The sequence below is a fragment of the Xiphophorus couchianus genome, chromosome 1 (genome assembly GCF_001444195.1).
Source record: "Xiphophorus couchianus chromosome 1, X_couchianus-1.0, whole genome shotgun sequence".
Lineage (NCBI taxonomy): Eukaryota > Metazoa > Chordata > Actinopteri > Cyprinodontiformes > Poeciliidae > Xiphophorus > Xiphophorus couchianus.
In genome coordinates, this window is record NC_040228.1 from 23,828,840 (window position 1) to 23,844,789 (window position 15,950).

General features: G+C 39.7%; 1 protein-coding gene across 10 annotated transcripts in view; it reads left to right on the top strand.

Annotated features, from left to right (window-relative positions):
- The window catches only part of camta1a (calmodulin binding transcription activator 1a), a 388,633-nt gene that overhangs the window by 293,476 nt on the left and 79,207 nt on the right, over positions 1 to 15,950 (top strand). For all 10 annotated transcript variants that reach the window (XM_028016564.1, XM_028016556.1, XM_028016526.1 and 7 more), the window contains one exon: positions 9,088 to 9,159. In XM_028016564.1, the coding sequence (XP_027872365.1) occupies positions 9,088 to 9,159 (72 nt within the window). The remainder of the gene's footprint in view (positions 1 to 9,087; positions 9,160 to 15,950) is intronic.

The window sequence follows — 15,950 nt, forward strand, 5'->3', positions numbered from 1 at the left end:
GTACATCATGGGTTAACACAGGTACACAAAGGTCAAACCATGCACACACTTAAGGGCAATCTAGGGAAACAAAGACTATTTCATCCCTTAGTTATTTCAACCTTTTGCAATTTTATTGACCCACCTGCCAATGCACATTTCTTCCCACCTATAGATCTGTCTTTGTCTACCTTTAGGATGATTTGTTTCCACAACTACTGGTGATTCAAAGTAGTTTTCTATATAACAGTCACAGTCTACAGAAAAAGAAGTGATTATGTGACTCCAATAAAGGTCATCCACCAATAAAGGATCACTGGCAATTATTATGTATTTATAATCTCCTTTTTCATAAAAATATTCTGGAAATTCAGAACTGCAATGAATGGAAACGAGGTTTAAAATAAAGAATATATAGTTAGATTAAATTATTCTTTAGATTTGAAATGTTTCTCAGCCTCAGTTTGCTCAAATAGGAAGAAATTATTTGAGCAAACTCAAAACTTTAAAAACATGGTTTTGAGTGGTTTGTGAACACACATTCACATTCTACATAACTAAAGACAGTATCCTTTTATCTGTCATAGCAGTATAGTTGCATAAAATGTGTGATTTCTGAAGGAACCAGTTGTTTCCTCTATTTTTTTTCCATTTTTGTGGACTTATTTGTTTTCTGACATTGCTGTCAGTTCACCTTTTTGTATGTATGTCCTCGCATGTTGGCGAATGGTGGCACACAACATAGAGCCATTAACTGAGCCTGCCCAGCCCCCGTCTGTGTCTGCTTTAACCTTGGCCAGCAGGCTGGTGGAGAGGGAAAGTAATTCTAACCTTAAAACCTGCTGATTAAAGCTAGTTTGGTGGAATTCGATTCCCCTTAATGCCTTTGGCGGAGAGCCCAGCTGGCTAGCATTAGCATCAACAGACACTGTGTCTTCAGTCAGGGAGACAGACGTTCATGGGCTTGTGTGCAAGCCTCCTCTTGCATGTACAGAAGCATGACCGTAAGCTCCTTACCCCCTTGTCCATCATTTGTATCTCTCTGTTCCCCTTCTCCGTCTCTCATACTCCTCATGTTTATTTCCTGCAGTAAAATAAAAATCTCCCAGCAGCTTTATTGTTACAGCTTCCCTTCACACGAAATGCCTTCCCTTTCTTTTGTTCTTAATTAGTTGTTTTTTTTCTGCTCTTCAGAAATGAAGTGAAACAGAATTATGTTTTTTAGCGCTACAAGTGGTCAGAGGTTTCTCTCAATCCGCATTGGTCCTGTTATTGTTTTCCTTTTGAACTTGATGTATGGCGGTGTTTACATGTCCAGCGTGGCTAATTAATTCTCCTCCTCTGAGCCTGTTTATCAAACGTTTCTGTTTATTTTACAATGAGCTTTCTATTTTTAGGGCCAATCATTTCCATAACACATGCCTTTTCTTCCTGAGCGCCAATTGTTTTGCTTTGTTGAAGAATTTAGGTTTGTTCTCTATTTTCTGCCCCCCTTTCAGCTCGGGAACAGCCTGCCGATTCATTTTGTAGCTTGCTCAGTTTTGACTGATTTAGAGGCTGCAGCTGGTCTGATGCAGAAGACTGGGGAGATACATCTAAGCTTCCTTTGATTTATTATGTATAATGTCTCATCAACCGTTTCTTAAGTCTGAAGATGCATTGAAAAATTATACTGTTACAATTCCACAAGTTGTAGCCTATTTAAAGGCGTGTAAAAGAAGAATTTTTTTTAAAAAGGGAGGCAGTAGCTGGTTTAAGATCCACTGGGCCATTCCAGAACTACCCATTTCTCTCTAAATCAAAATGTAAGCGATATCCTGCATATTATAGGCATTCTGGGCATAGTGCCACCCTACCAGACACTATGGATAATTTGATTCCCGCCGAACGATCGGAGAGAGTACAGCAGAGTGTATTGACTGTAAAGACAGCAGGTGAGATACAGAGCGTTATGGTATCAGTCGAAAATGAGCTCATCCTCCAAACTGGAAGTGGCACTTTTCTGCGGTAAGTCATCCAATCACATCTGTTTAGAGCCAGAAATCGTGGGCTGATCAATAGTCATCATGGATGCTGTCGATGGTCAGGCTGGTTTGAATTTTGCATGGTTCATGAATCGCTATTGCGTATGGATTTTGCGTTGCCTTCACGGATAGAGTTTGATAGTGCCGTCTGATTGGCTGCAGTGTGAGCTCTATTTATGCTGCTGCGCCCCAGGCTGTATCACCTGCCCCAGGCATCCATGTGAACAGACATATGCAAACACACACACACCCCTCCGCACACACAAAATGATACATTACCTCTAATGAAGCAGTGAGCCAGAAGTGACTTTACCAGGTGGGTGTCCATCGCAACAAATATATAATGGTTCGAATCAAGTCATTCAATCCAGTGAATTCTGACAAATTTACAGAATATCCAGTAGAGAATATTTATATCCTGAATGGTAATGTATTGGAACAAATGCTGACTAAGGACACAAGTCAAATATGTGTCAAAGTGGAGAACTATCCTTGGAAGAACCGAATTGGTAAAGAGTGTGTCTTTTTTTGGATGGTAAAAAGTTAAACTAGCTATTCTTTTTATCTGTGTACTAATAATAACAAAGCATGTCTGTTTTTCCTGCTGGGACTGACAATCAACCCAAAAGACAGATGTGCTGCAGCCTCTGACAGTGGAATTTTTGCATCACTGCAGGAAAACAGCAAATTGCCAGCTTAAATAAGGTGCCACGCTCTGATTAGGACTGTTTTCACACATCATTATGGTCTAATGAGAGAGTTTCCCTTCCCTCAGTCTCACTCTGACTTGCCAGCTTTGCCTTCACCGACGTTTCATTTTACAAACCCATCTCTGGCTGTGTCTGACACCTGCCAGCTGTGATAGATAAATGTAAGCGCAACATCGTCGGGGCGCCGAGCTTTCCGGGCTTGATGTGGCAGTAGCCTGCACAGGTTTTACAGGTAGCAAGCAGCTCTGGTTCTAAATCTGAAGGCTTTTTTTAAAATAAACTGTTTGCCCTGGGTGAACTGCAATCCAGCTCTACTCAAGATGACTCCCCAAGAGGAGGGAAGAGTGGACACGTTGACTCTAGGAAGTAATATCCTTTCACCGGGCCTCATCACCGTTTCATCGCCTTGACCACTTGCTTAAGTGACAATGCATAATGAATTCGCTCCATGAGGACACGGGGTGCTGTTCCTCCTTTTTCATGCTGTCTGGACTGACAGCAAATAAATACATTACGGTCATACTTCTTGTGAATTATTCTGTTAACTGTTCTAAATCATTTTTCTGTGTCTCATTTGCACACATGACAGCACACTAACAAAACATTCAGATTAGTGACACCGTGTCTGTGTGTTCTTGCGTTTGCATTGTCTGAGACCACATGTATTTTTTTCAATGTCTTCATACCACTGTACTGAAGATTTTCTAAATTACATGCTGGGAAAGTGCAGTTTTTATGAGAGAATATGTGTGTGTATAATTATTGTTTAATTGCTTGCCCTGCAATGTGCTGTCATCTGTCACAGCCCATAGACAGCAAATAATGGTTCTTCTGCCGTCACTTTGTCACCCAGACGCTCAGCATGCAGAAAGCAGTAGAAACACCAGCAACTGATATGCGCTTTGAATTACTGATAAGTGCTTGGGGTTGATGAGCGGTGCATATACGGGGGTTTGGGTCTATATACAGCGCCGTGCAAAAAGATTCGTAGCTCTTAAACCTTTCCCCATTTTGTCACATTACGTACTTGATTGTGTTCTATGTGAATTTTTTGTGACACACCAACATGAAGTGGAGTGTAGTTGTGGAGTGAAGGGAAAATGATTCAGGCCTATCACTACTTTCTGAACCATCCCAAGGCAAAGCTTTAGGAAGCCACCTTTCGCTGCAGTTGTAGCAGTTATATTGCTATCAGCACATCTGGAGACTGATTTTTTTTTTTTTTTTTTTTCCAATTCTTATTTCCAAAAAACATCAACAAAACATCAGCCAGATTGGATGGTGAATGTATCTGAACAACAGTTTGCAAGTTTTCTCCGAAATTCTCAATATGATTTAGGTCTGAACCTTTGCATTGTTGACTCTCACCATCAACATTGTGTCACTAGTGTAACACAAATACTTAAGTATTTACGTTGATGTGTTTTTGTCCTGTTCCTATCAGATAATCGTGTTTAGTGTGTTCCTTTTGAAAGCTTTTAACAAACTACAAGCAGGTTTCTTCTTGACTGTTTTTCATAAAACTGCTAAACTAATATATTGTGTCGCTACATTATCTCTGCTGCTCCTCCAGAGTTGCAATGAGCCTCTTTTCTTCTTCCATGATTATTACTCTTGTTACTCTTCCTGTCATTTTAGCCATTTAATCATGTCTTAGCAGATTTATAGTTGTATTCAGCAGGTTTGTGGGCGCAAACGAGGAATTTGGCTTTGGTTTTCGTTGCTTGTGTCATAATCAAAGTACAGTCACAAAACAGGAAGTTACAACATAAGAAAAAAAGTACACGCAGGTCGAATCTAGTTAGACTTCTGAAGGTTATAGCATTGGATTTTAGTTAGGCGTAGTACGTAGAGTAAAGGGGATTGAATTTAAATACTGAATTTAAAAAAACTAAAATAATTTTCCTTCCACGCTTGCAATCATACTCTACTTTGTGTTGCTTCAATCATATTTTATAAATATGCATGATGCTGTGACCAACAACATAACAATGTGGGTTTATGATTTAATAACTATACTTTATTTGTTGTTCCTCCGATTGTTTTTGTACTTAAGACCTTAGAAATAGTGAACTAGTACAAGGTTCCCAGGCTGGCGTTGTGTTTAATGTCTTCTGTATATTGGCACTGACAGCTTCAACTGTTGTGTTACGCTTTAAGCTGCTTGTTTGTCTGCCATGCCGCTTTGTGTCATTGAGTAATGGGGGCAAATAGAGGGGAAGAAGAGCAGCCCCGGGGCTAATTTATTCACTCCCCCATTCACCCCAGTCACTTAGGCTTGTTGCGCCAGGAAACCTGTCAGTCGTGTCGAGCATGTCAAAGCGGCGTCATACTGTCCAGCTGCAGGTCACTCTCAGGGGGCCAAGCGCTCAAGGCTAGAACAATATTAACCCTGATCTGTGAGTAACTGCTCAGGAGCCGGAATTAGGGATACAATACATTTTAAGTGCCTTTTTCTTTTACTTAGGTTTTTTTTTAAGAGTCAGTTTTCTTTATCGTTTAGTGTTTTATGCATGCAAAAACTCTGCAGGGTTGCAAAGCCAAAGGCACACTCATGAGGATATCTGAAGTGACTGAAATAGTCTTAAACTTTAGCAAAGAAATTTTTCCTACTTTACTTGATGACACCATGCATCCATCTATTTAACCATCCACGTACTCGAACTTAGCAAAGGTTCTTATCTGTGTTTTAAAATGACTAAAAAGACTGAGATCCATGGAAACAGAAAATCTTTGTCGATAAATGTACAGACTTTGCTATAAAAATATGAAGGAACCCAGATTTTATGCTTTTGATCAATAATGCCATCAATCAAACAAGTCAAAGCACATAAAGTAAGTTAAGTAGGCCACCAAAATTAAATTCACTTGCTTTAAATGTGCAATCGATCCTAATCTACTCCGTAAAGGTATGCTATTCCATATTTGCCATCAAAATAAATGCAAATTTGGCGTTGTATCAGCATTTGTGTTGGCACATAATGCTAAGTGTCGAAGAGAAAACGTTGGCATTTCTGCTTGTAAGCACCTTTCCCAAAACTGTTGCAGAACATGACAGTAGTGAAACTGTTTAAGGCCTCATAGATCAGTGCACAGCCTTGCATCGGTAATCCCTTGAAAGCTCACAAAGCCCAGTTTATGACATAAATAGTCACAAAGCTGCAAAGTACAAATGTGTGTAGCTGTGGTGGTTGTAATGTGATGTTCACTCCACTGTGGTTGTGGGAGGAAGCCTCTGTCCAACGCCAGCGTAGAGTAATGGATGGTAGAGTTATAGGAGTGGGAGGAGGCATACATCCTATACCAGACAGCTGTAATAGATGAGGGTTCAGCAAAAACATAAGAAAATGAGGCAGTCTGCAGGAGCGCAGCTTCTCAAACGCTCACAAACACACTTTGGGTGGTATTGAAATCAGCAAACAAATAGGTGTGAACAGAACAATGGAACACCTGGAGAACCAGAAAGGGCTGATGGCGTCTGTGAATTGTTTTCTCTTTCTTGTGAATGAGCTGGACGCACACATAAACACGCGTATCTCTAAGATCTGTAAGCACTTTCTTAGCGTCATTATGCGTCCTTCCATCTGTTTGCCTTCCCTTTGTAGCCGTACATTCATCAGAGGGTTTGATGTTGGCAAATCAATGTTTATCCACCTCAGCGAGCCCTTCTCATTTTAACTAGGTTTTAATTAAACAAGACAAGCACAAAGAACACTTCAAGGCATCTATTTATCATTCGGTCCTCCGAGCAACGCAGCCCACCATCCCAATATTAAAACACTCTCCCTCATCCCTCCCACGGTGCCTGTCCCCTTGCCTCTGCTGCCTACTCATTCCCAGCGCCCCAGGAAACCCACCTCAACTTATTGAACACATACAGTACAGCTGCTGAATATTGAAGCTCAGGTTAGTGTCTCTGTGTGCATGTCCGTGTGTGGAAGACAAGACTACACCTCTGTGCATATGTGTACATGCTCTGATATGGAGCAGGCAGTGATTCCTTATCAATAATTTAAACCAGAGAGGATTTAAGTGAAACTCAATCCTCTCAACCTGCCTGCTTGATCTGTTGCTTAAAAATACTGGACAAACCTTGCTTTTAAATCAACCAAATTCGTCTAGCATACAATTAAAAACAAATCATTGGCAAAGATTGCATGCTACTACCCATATTACACCTATTGCTGGTGTAGCTAAGGCTGGTTTGTCCCCCCACAAATTTTCAAGGGACTGAAATCAGAAATTTGGGATGGCAAATCATTGTCTTTGTTGTCCTTTGTAACTTCTTGGCTGCTTTTTAACTAATTTCCCTGTATAATAAATTCATTGCCTATAACTAACCTGGTGATAACTGAGCAGTGGTAAAGTATTATAGATTGCTATAAATTAGAAAAAGTATAGCCTTCCCATTAGGTCATCCAGGGTCAGGACTGTGAATCTAACAAAGGACTGAGAAGGAGAGAGGACGGAAGAATGCAGCTCTGCTCCGTCTCTCGGTGTGTGATGCTTTACTGCACTCACCTCTCCTTCTGGCTGCTGAAGAATGTCTCCTGGCCTCTTCGCCAGATACCAGGGGGCGTTATCAGCCCTGCCTTGCTCTTTCCACAGTAATGAGCCCCGAGACGAAGTATTATCTGTTTACGATAAGGATATTAATAACACTGTGCTTTAGTTATGCTCTGGGTTTCTCGGCAGGGTGAATTTAAGAGTTCTTTCCCAGCAGAATGAAACTCGGGAAGCATTGGGCCAATGTAAACAGTGTTTTTAATTATAATTAATCACTGTTTAAAAAAACAAGCAAACTTGAGATCTTCTTTTATGCTGTTCTAATCAGAAGTATACATACACTCATAATCTTTGTCTTTTAATTCTAATTTTATTTCTTTCTCCAGTGTGTGATAATTATCTTAAAATAAGAACTTGGTACACAAGTTTCACAGAAATTATTTCTACTCTACTCATGGTCAAAATGTTTATATGCAGGCTTCAATATTTACATTTACCCCCTTTAATAATAAAGGGGGTAAATGTTAAACTTTTTTTTATATAAATCTGGCAAGAAATTTTACTTGCCGGTTAAATGAATTTGGTGCATTCATTTAATCTCAGATCTCTAATCTCAAACAGGATTTAAATCTGGGTTTAGAGGAGAATTTTTAACACCTCATTAATTGCTTTTATGGCCCCAACCTCATCTACACTCAACCTGTAGAAACAGTTTTTAAAAGACAGATTTATGCTAAGAAAGAAACCATTGTACATCACCTCCACCATTTCACATGAGAAGTGTAGTCAAATGACCAGATAGAAATATGTCAGAAACCTGTTGACGTCAAGGAACAGAAATCCGTAGCGTGTACGTATATATCTGATCTCGCATGCATACATTTGACCCTGTGTGGATGAGAGAAAATCCATAATGAATTCAAACTCGTGACAACTTTGAAATGTTGTACGCTGCATATCCATTCCTCTCTTGAAAGAAAGAATGGTTCAAGTGCATCATTAAAAGGCAAAAGCTCACATGGTATGCATGCTGATGAGTGCAATCATCTAACAAGTCCAACTTTAACTTGACTTTACTTTATTTGAACAATAATTAACTTTACTGGGGCATCCACAACAAGTCATACTGCATCACTGCAAATGTTGCACATCCTCAGACCCAATGAGGCACAGGCAGAGACAAGCTTCTTTAGATCTTGTATGTTTAATGCCTCTCCACGACATTGCTGCTGTGCTGCCATGTTAGATGCTGCCATAAATTAGATGTTGTATTTTTCCGTGGTTGAAAGCATTCTGCTGCTGGTGCAAAGTTTACAAAGGACAATAATGATTTTTGTAGCTTTGACAGAGACAACCGAAAAATAATGACACAATCCAGCTTTTGGGTGGAAGCTGACAATACCTGCCAACACCTTCGGCTCGTAAACATCATCGTATCCTTGTGCAGATAGAACAAAAAAAAGAAACACCTTTTGCAAGGGTTTCATGCATCTTTGCCTACAAGATATCTGATCTTGTAATTACTATTTTGGAAATAAAGTTCTCTATAACAAGTTACTGTAACACAAAGCTCATTAAAGGGGAAGTGCTGGTTATAAGTGGATGAAGAAAAAGAAAATATTGGAGTCAGGAGCAGGTACTGAGGAGTTCATTGGTGAATATCACCCCCTGTCTGCCTCGAGGTCATTGTCTTTGTTTTCAAGAACAATGGTTCTAGTGGGAGTTATGAAGTAGAGGGAAAAGGTTGCAGGTTCAAAAATCACAGGTGTCACGGTCGGCTGAGAGGTCAAACCTTTGCCTTCTTCTACCTGTAATGTAATGCACTTTTTTTCTGTCCCCCTTTCTCCTTTTCTCTGCCCTCCTTTCAGTGTCTGTATGGCTGCTATGTCCACTCCTCTATCATCCCCACCTTCCACCGCAGGTGCTACTGGCTGCTCCAGGTAAGGACTCCTCCTCTTCTCCTGCTTTATTTAATTCCCAGACTCTCCTCTCCCTCCCCCATTCACAAAAACCTGAACGAGTCGCCGGATATCAGTTTCTATTAAGCCGAAGCGTTTAACTTTGACAGCCAGCAGGCAGGCATCAACTTATTCCTTCTCTACCTCCCTCTCTCTTCCTTCCCTTTTCCCTCCCCAGCCTCCATTTCCCTTATCTTTCCCAGTCATTCTTTTGTCTGATGGCATTGCCCATACAAGCCGTCCAGCAGGACGGTATCTCAGTCCGCTAAAAGCTTTGCCATCTCCCCTGCCTAACAGCTGCGGTGATGGGCAGTAAAAGCCTGATGGAAGAGCTTCCCTGTACAGTACAGTGTGCTTACCATTGGTCGTCCAGTCTGCAGCCCGAGAGTGGTTGTAAATAGCAGCCCTTTGATCATCTTCCCCAATACATCTCATCGTTCTCCCCTTTGCATGGCAGCCATTACAGTTGGAGGGTGCATGATACAGCCATTGACACACACAGCTTTAAGAGTGTGTAAGCGCATTCACCAAGAATAGGAGTTTATGGAGCCAATGGGTCTCTCATACTTTCGATGTCTATAGAGCATTTCAAAAGTGTTCAGACCCCTTCAAGTTTTTCTTGTTCCGTCACATTACAGACAGCAAATTCGGTATATTTTATTGGGACTTTATGTGATCGACCAGCGCAGCACAAAGAGCGGCACAATGCATTGAAAAGCGATCATCATTCCAACAGCAATATGTACAAAATCACAGCCGAAAATGATTGCTTTGATGGAATATGTTGAAGACTATTATATTTTAAAGGCTATTAATTCACTTGCTACAAGTTATCAATATATTTGGCAAGCTGCTCCTGATGCAAAGTGCTAATGACTGTGTAGCTAAAGCTTTTCAGGTATGGGGGGAAAGTGATTATAACAAAAAAGAAGAGCAAGTTGAATGTTTCAATCACAATATTTAGCAATGGCATAAAAATCTTGTGTATCTTTAACACATGGTTTTATTTTATTTATTTTACCAAAAAAAAATATGAGTTTGTATTTGGCAGAGCACTGTTCAATCCATTATCTAAAAATGGAAAGAGTTTTTTTGCAACAGCAAACCTGTCGAGCCACAGCCGTCCACATAATCTGACAGGTCGGCAAGGAGAGCACTAAACAGAGAAGCTGCCTGGAGAGCCGTGGTAACTCTGGATTAACTCACATTTCTGGTGTTTAAATCTGTTGACAGTGTGGCAAGATGAAGGTCATTGTTGAAAGAAACACATGAAAAGTTCTGCTTGCGAAGGGGACACAGCAGAGCTCTGGTCAAAGATAAAAATGTAGCTTTAAAGGTCAGATGCCAGATGTATATGGTGGAAATTTAACACTCAAAGTCCAGATCTAAATCTATTTATCTATTGAAGTTTTAGTCCTTTATGTTCTTAATTCAATCTGATTGAGTTTGAGTTATTTTCAAGTGAAACATGGTGGAAATAGAAATGCATTTCTATCACAAAAACCTATGTTTTTATTTGTAATGTGATAAAATGTGAAACAGATCAAACATATATCTATGAGTTCTAGATGGAGAAACAACATGCTGAATAAAAGAGGACTTCCACAAAATTTAAGATAAATGTTCCCAATGTAAAATTGCAAAGAAATGAGAAATTTTAATATCTATGTTTCAGCAATTCATAAAAAATTCAGAGTACCCAGAGAAATTTCAATACACAAGGGAAAAGATAAAAAAGAAAAAAAAAGCCACACAATAATGCTGCATGGTTGTGATTGTCTCGCCTTCAGGCAGCACTGCATTAAAAAGGGACCTGATTTTGTAGTGTAAATTACAGCACTGGCTCAGGAACACAGGTTTTCACAGAAAAACAATTTGTCATTGCTTTTACAAATGCAGGGCAAAACCACCATTCAGACTAAACTGAGGACATATAATCAAAATCTTCTAATAGTGTTTGTGTGAATTGGAAACAAAACAGTTTTTTTATGCCTCTCAATGGGTTTCTTGATGGGAAAAAATAGGGGTTATTTTGAATGGTGGGTGTTTTCTTGTGATGCACAAATTTTATTCAAAAGTAAATGAAATTTGTGTTTAAACTAACTATTTTTATTTTGTTTATTCAAAATCGGATCATACATAGCGTTACTTTAAAGGGAAAATGATCAAAGAAGAAAATCTACATTATCATAAAAACAATAATCAGAGTAACAGCATTCTCACAGCAGACCAAACTTCACAAGCCCCTCTTTCGTGCTGTGTGGTCCCCTTCCAAGCTTTTCTTATTTCAGTGTGCATAACTAATTATGCAATTTTTTTCTTTATTGTACACGAACCCACTTGATTATACTTTCAGCATATTATTAAAAAGTAATCTAGCTTTATTTATTGGAAAGGTTGTTAAGCGATCTTCTATAGAAAACATTCAGTTCTTTTAACTCTCTTACATCTCTACCTGTATAATTAGCTGTGAAGATTGTGAATTAAAATCTAGAGTCCGGGTATTTAAATTTGTGAAGAAAATTTAAATACCCGGTTCTGTGGCGTAACATTTACAGCCATTGAAGTGTTTCATATTTTGTCTCATTACGACCTTCAACTTTAAAGCTTTTGAATGGAATTTTATAGAACAGATTCACCTTCTTTGCTGCAGTTTCAGCAGTCTGCTTTTTTTATGTCTTTTTCAACTGACTTTTGCTCATTCTGTGTAAAACAGCTAAGACGACCAGATTTGTGGATTGCATCCAACACCGGTTCTATCAACAGATTCTCCCACTTGGGCTTTGTGCATCAACTCCTCCAGAGTTATCATGGGGCTCTTGGCTGCTCCTCTCCTGTCTGGTTTAGGTGGACAGTTATATCCTCGAAGGTGTGGAGCTGTCGCATAGCATTTCTTTTCTTTTCTGTTCAGTTAATGGAGAGTATGGTGCTCCGTTTGATATCAAAATGTTAAGATATTGCCCTATAACCTTCTCCACATCCCTGATACATCGTCTTCTGTTCCCTAAACTTCATTTGTTGATTAACGCTCTCTAACAAACTAGCAGGCCATTGATAGAACAGCTGTGTTTTTATGGAATTAAATTACATACTATTAATTTAGGCAATTAGTTGCGTTGGATTTTATTTTGGAGTTTCAGAGTAAATAGGGCAGGAGAAAATAAACATATTTTTGCTTGTAAACTGGAAATGTTCTTTCTACTTCACACATGTTTGCTTTGATGTATCTCATTAAATTCCATTGAAATACATGGAAGTTTGAGGTTACAATTTGATCAAATGTGAGAAAGGTTCAAGGTGTTTTGTGTTAACAAAACACTGCAAACATCAAATCACATTCAGATTTCTCGCACTTCATTTTCCCATTAAAAACATGTGATAGTAATGTGAAAAATATTTTTTTTTTTCAGGCCAACAGTGGAAAATGTAGTTGTCAGCTCAAATCTGAGAATGAAAATATGTTTTACAATTTGAAAACATGTGAACCTACGTGTAGTTCATTCTGGATAGGCGTGACAGGAGCTGTTTTACAGGGAGCCAAGTTTTGTTTTACACAAACTGCACAGGGACATTCAGACACTCAAAAAAAAAAACACTTTTACACCCTGTGCTACAAATGTTGGGGTCACTCTGGGTCACTCACTACATCCTTCATTTTCAACCTTTCACTGTTAGACATAAACACGCAGTCATTAAAGTTTGAGAAGTCTGCTTAGATTGTTTTCCTCCAACTCCCATGCAGGATCAGATAGAAACTGTGAATCCTTGGCTCTCGCCTCCCTCACTGCTTAGTGAATCTTCCTATGTATCTCCCAAATCCCGGAGTTGCTGCATATGTACACAGCTATTTATTTAAAGACAAAAGCAACCTCTGCTGCCAAATAAAATCTCCCAAACAAGCATTTTCTTCGGTGTGTTACTTTCTAGGAAAGCCTGACTTACATCTCTGTTCAGGCCATGTGTGCCAGGAACAAGGATCCCAGTAGTTTTTATACTGGAGGTGCAGATTCCTGCAGCTGGACACCTCTACCACTCTCCTCAGCTACAGTCTCTTTTTTCCCTCGCTCTCTCTCTCTCTTTTTCCATATTCCTCTGAGCTCTGAACCCGCACTGTTCCTAAGTCCCTGTGTACCATTTGCTGTGTCCATATGAGATTTGCAGGCAGTAGTCTGTCAACATCAGAGCGGCAAGGAGACTGGAGCTCCCAGAGCGGCAACAGGGAAAGGTCAGCAGTGAGTGAAAAATGTAAATATTCAGCCATCCGGCAGTCACAGAGAGAAAGGGATGAAAATAACTCCTATTACACAGCACCGACAGGGAGGGAACGCAGAGGACAGAGAGGGTAGAGGCAGGCTGTGAATGGGAGAGTCTCATGGACTTAACTTTCAAAAAGTTAGGCTGGGAAAGGAAGGAGAATTAGGGAGGTAGATTTTAAAGATTGAAGAAAAAAGTATGTAAAAAAGGGAGAAACAGGACAGACAGAGGGAAGTTAGGAAAAAGTAATCTATGGAACAAGGGAGGGGTGGTTAACCAGGGGTGTGTGTGCCTCTTTATCCACTCCTTATCCACTCTTTATTGAGTCAAAGCCTGGGTAATGAGACAGGGGACAGGAATAAAGACCTGGGAGGGGGGTCTCCTCTCAGCCCGTTCATTTTCTTATGTTCTTTTCACCTCTCACTCTCAATCTGCTCATCCTTCCATCCCCCCGCACCACGTCCACCTCCCAATGGCATTAGACCCCTTCAGAATGTCTGGCCCAGCAAATGACTAAGACTGGGGAAAAAAGAGCCACTGCAGTAACCCGGGGTTACAAAGACTGAATCCAAAAGGCTGCTGAGAAGCGGAGCTCTGCAGATCGCTCTTAAATAAAGTCAACATCGCAAAAAACCATCAAACAATCCTATCATATTTTTTATCTTTAAATATACAAATATAAAGCTGTATAAAAAATATGTATAAAAGCTACTTCAATGCACAACATTTAAACAGGAATGTGTTAAATATACGGGTGCAGAACACCCGGAAAGAGTTACTTTACTTCAGAAATTCAATTCTAAAAGACAAACTATCTATATGAGTAGATTTATTACACACAGAGTGATGTTGTTTAAGTTCGTATTTATTTCATTTTTGATTAAGATCTACAACTTGTAGCCCAATTATACCGCTCTAACGTAGGTAAGGGCCCCGGAGTTCCTTAAACTCATTAAGTTACAAATAATAACTATTACACTCTCGTGTTTAAACTTATGTTGAGTTTCACTCACCTTAGAGTAATGATATACTAGTACTTTTCTTTCCTTCTCACCAAATAATATAGATTTGAATAGGAATAATACACTCCAAATACAGTTCTGAATAAATCAAACACACACCTGTATGAGAGTTGAACATATATTAAACACAATAACAAATGCACAAAATGCAAAATGTTTCACTCTTTTGATTTTAGAACCTATATTAATCAATGTGGGCCCACACTTTAATGTTCAGCTAAGCCGGCAATAACTAACTAAAATATAGTCCCAAAAAAAAAACCCTTGCAGGCCTGATGTGTCGACGAAGCGTGGAACTGGGCACCCCGCTCCAAGTGAAGACCCGAACCCTCTCGGCACCTCACCCGTCCTCAGTCCCAGCCAGCAAGATGTCCTCAGGTCCCCAACCAGTCCGGTAGTCCTGAGGATCCAGGAACACCAGAGAAGTCCAACGCAGATCCAGTTCTCCAGCCCCGCCACAAACTCTCAGCATAAGCGCAGCTCGCTGGTCCAAGCTCAACTCGTAAAGCTTCCACGACGGAAACCTTAGCTGAATTGTCTGTTAGCTGAGTTAGCTACAGTACTCAAAGTCCATTCATTGTGTTAATGAACGTCAATGCGTCAGCGAGCGGTACACCTACGGTACGGTGAGCTCCGGTCTGGAACCGTCACAGCAGTGGCAAAACAGTGTGCAGTGTTGACACACATCAACAAAACTGTCGAGTTGAAAGTCAAATTATGTGCAAAACACTTGTTCTCTAAAACTCTGCTACGTTTCTATTCTTTTGGCGCGGTTCATCCCTCTCCTTCCTGTCTCTTTTTTTTCCCTCTCCTGTCCTTCCTGACCCTCAGCCAACCACGGACCAGTCAAGTTCCTTTGCTCTACCCCACTTCCTCTTACAAACATGAGCCCTTTCAAAATAAAATATGGTGAAGATTACTTTTTTTTTTAAGAACTGGTAAATACAGTTTCCGGTTAACACTTAATAACAATTTTAACATATTTAAGCAAACATGCTTGATACATTCTAAATTATCACTCCTTCTATGAACTGAACTCATTACAAACACCTTTAGTTTGGACTGGGTTACAAACTCATGAAAAAATTTTCTGTAAAAAAATTATATTACATAAAACTACAGAAGGTCATTTTTAATTCAGACATTATACGTCCAAGTTGTGACAGACAGTCAGCGACGCCGTCTACAAGGAGCATGAACTACGAGGTCGTTTTCCAAACGAGCCGGCTGTTCAGAGCGCTGGATCTACGTATATAAATAGTTGTGTGGAAGGAAAAAACCTTGTAGAAAAAAGTGCTGAAGCAACAGAGCTAACACTCACTGTTAGAGTCTGAAACAAGGCTGGAATTTGACATTAAAACAAATTTTTTACTGGTTTTATGTAACATTCACATTTTTTGAGAAACAGATTGAGTTTCCTTAAATTCTTGAGATGTATCAGTCTGTGTGTAATCAGTCTATTAGAATTTACATTTTTAATTGATATCAATAACATAC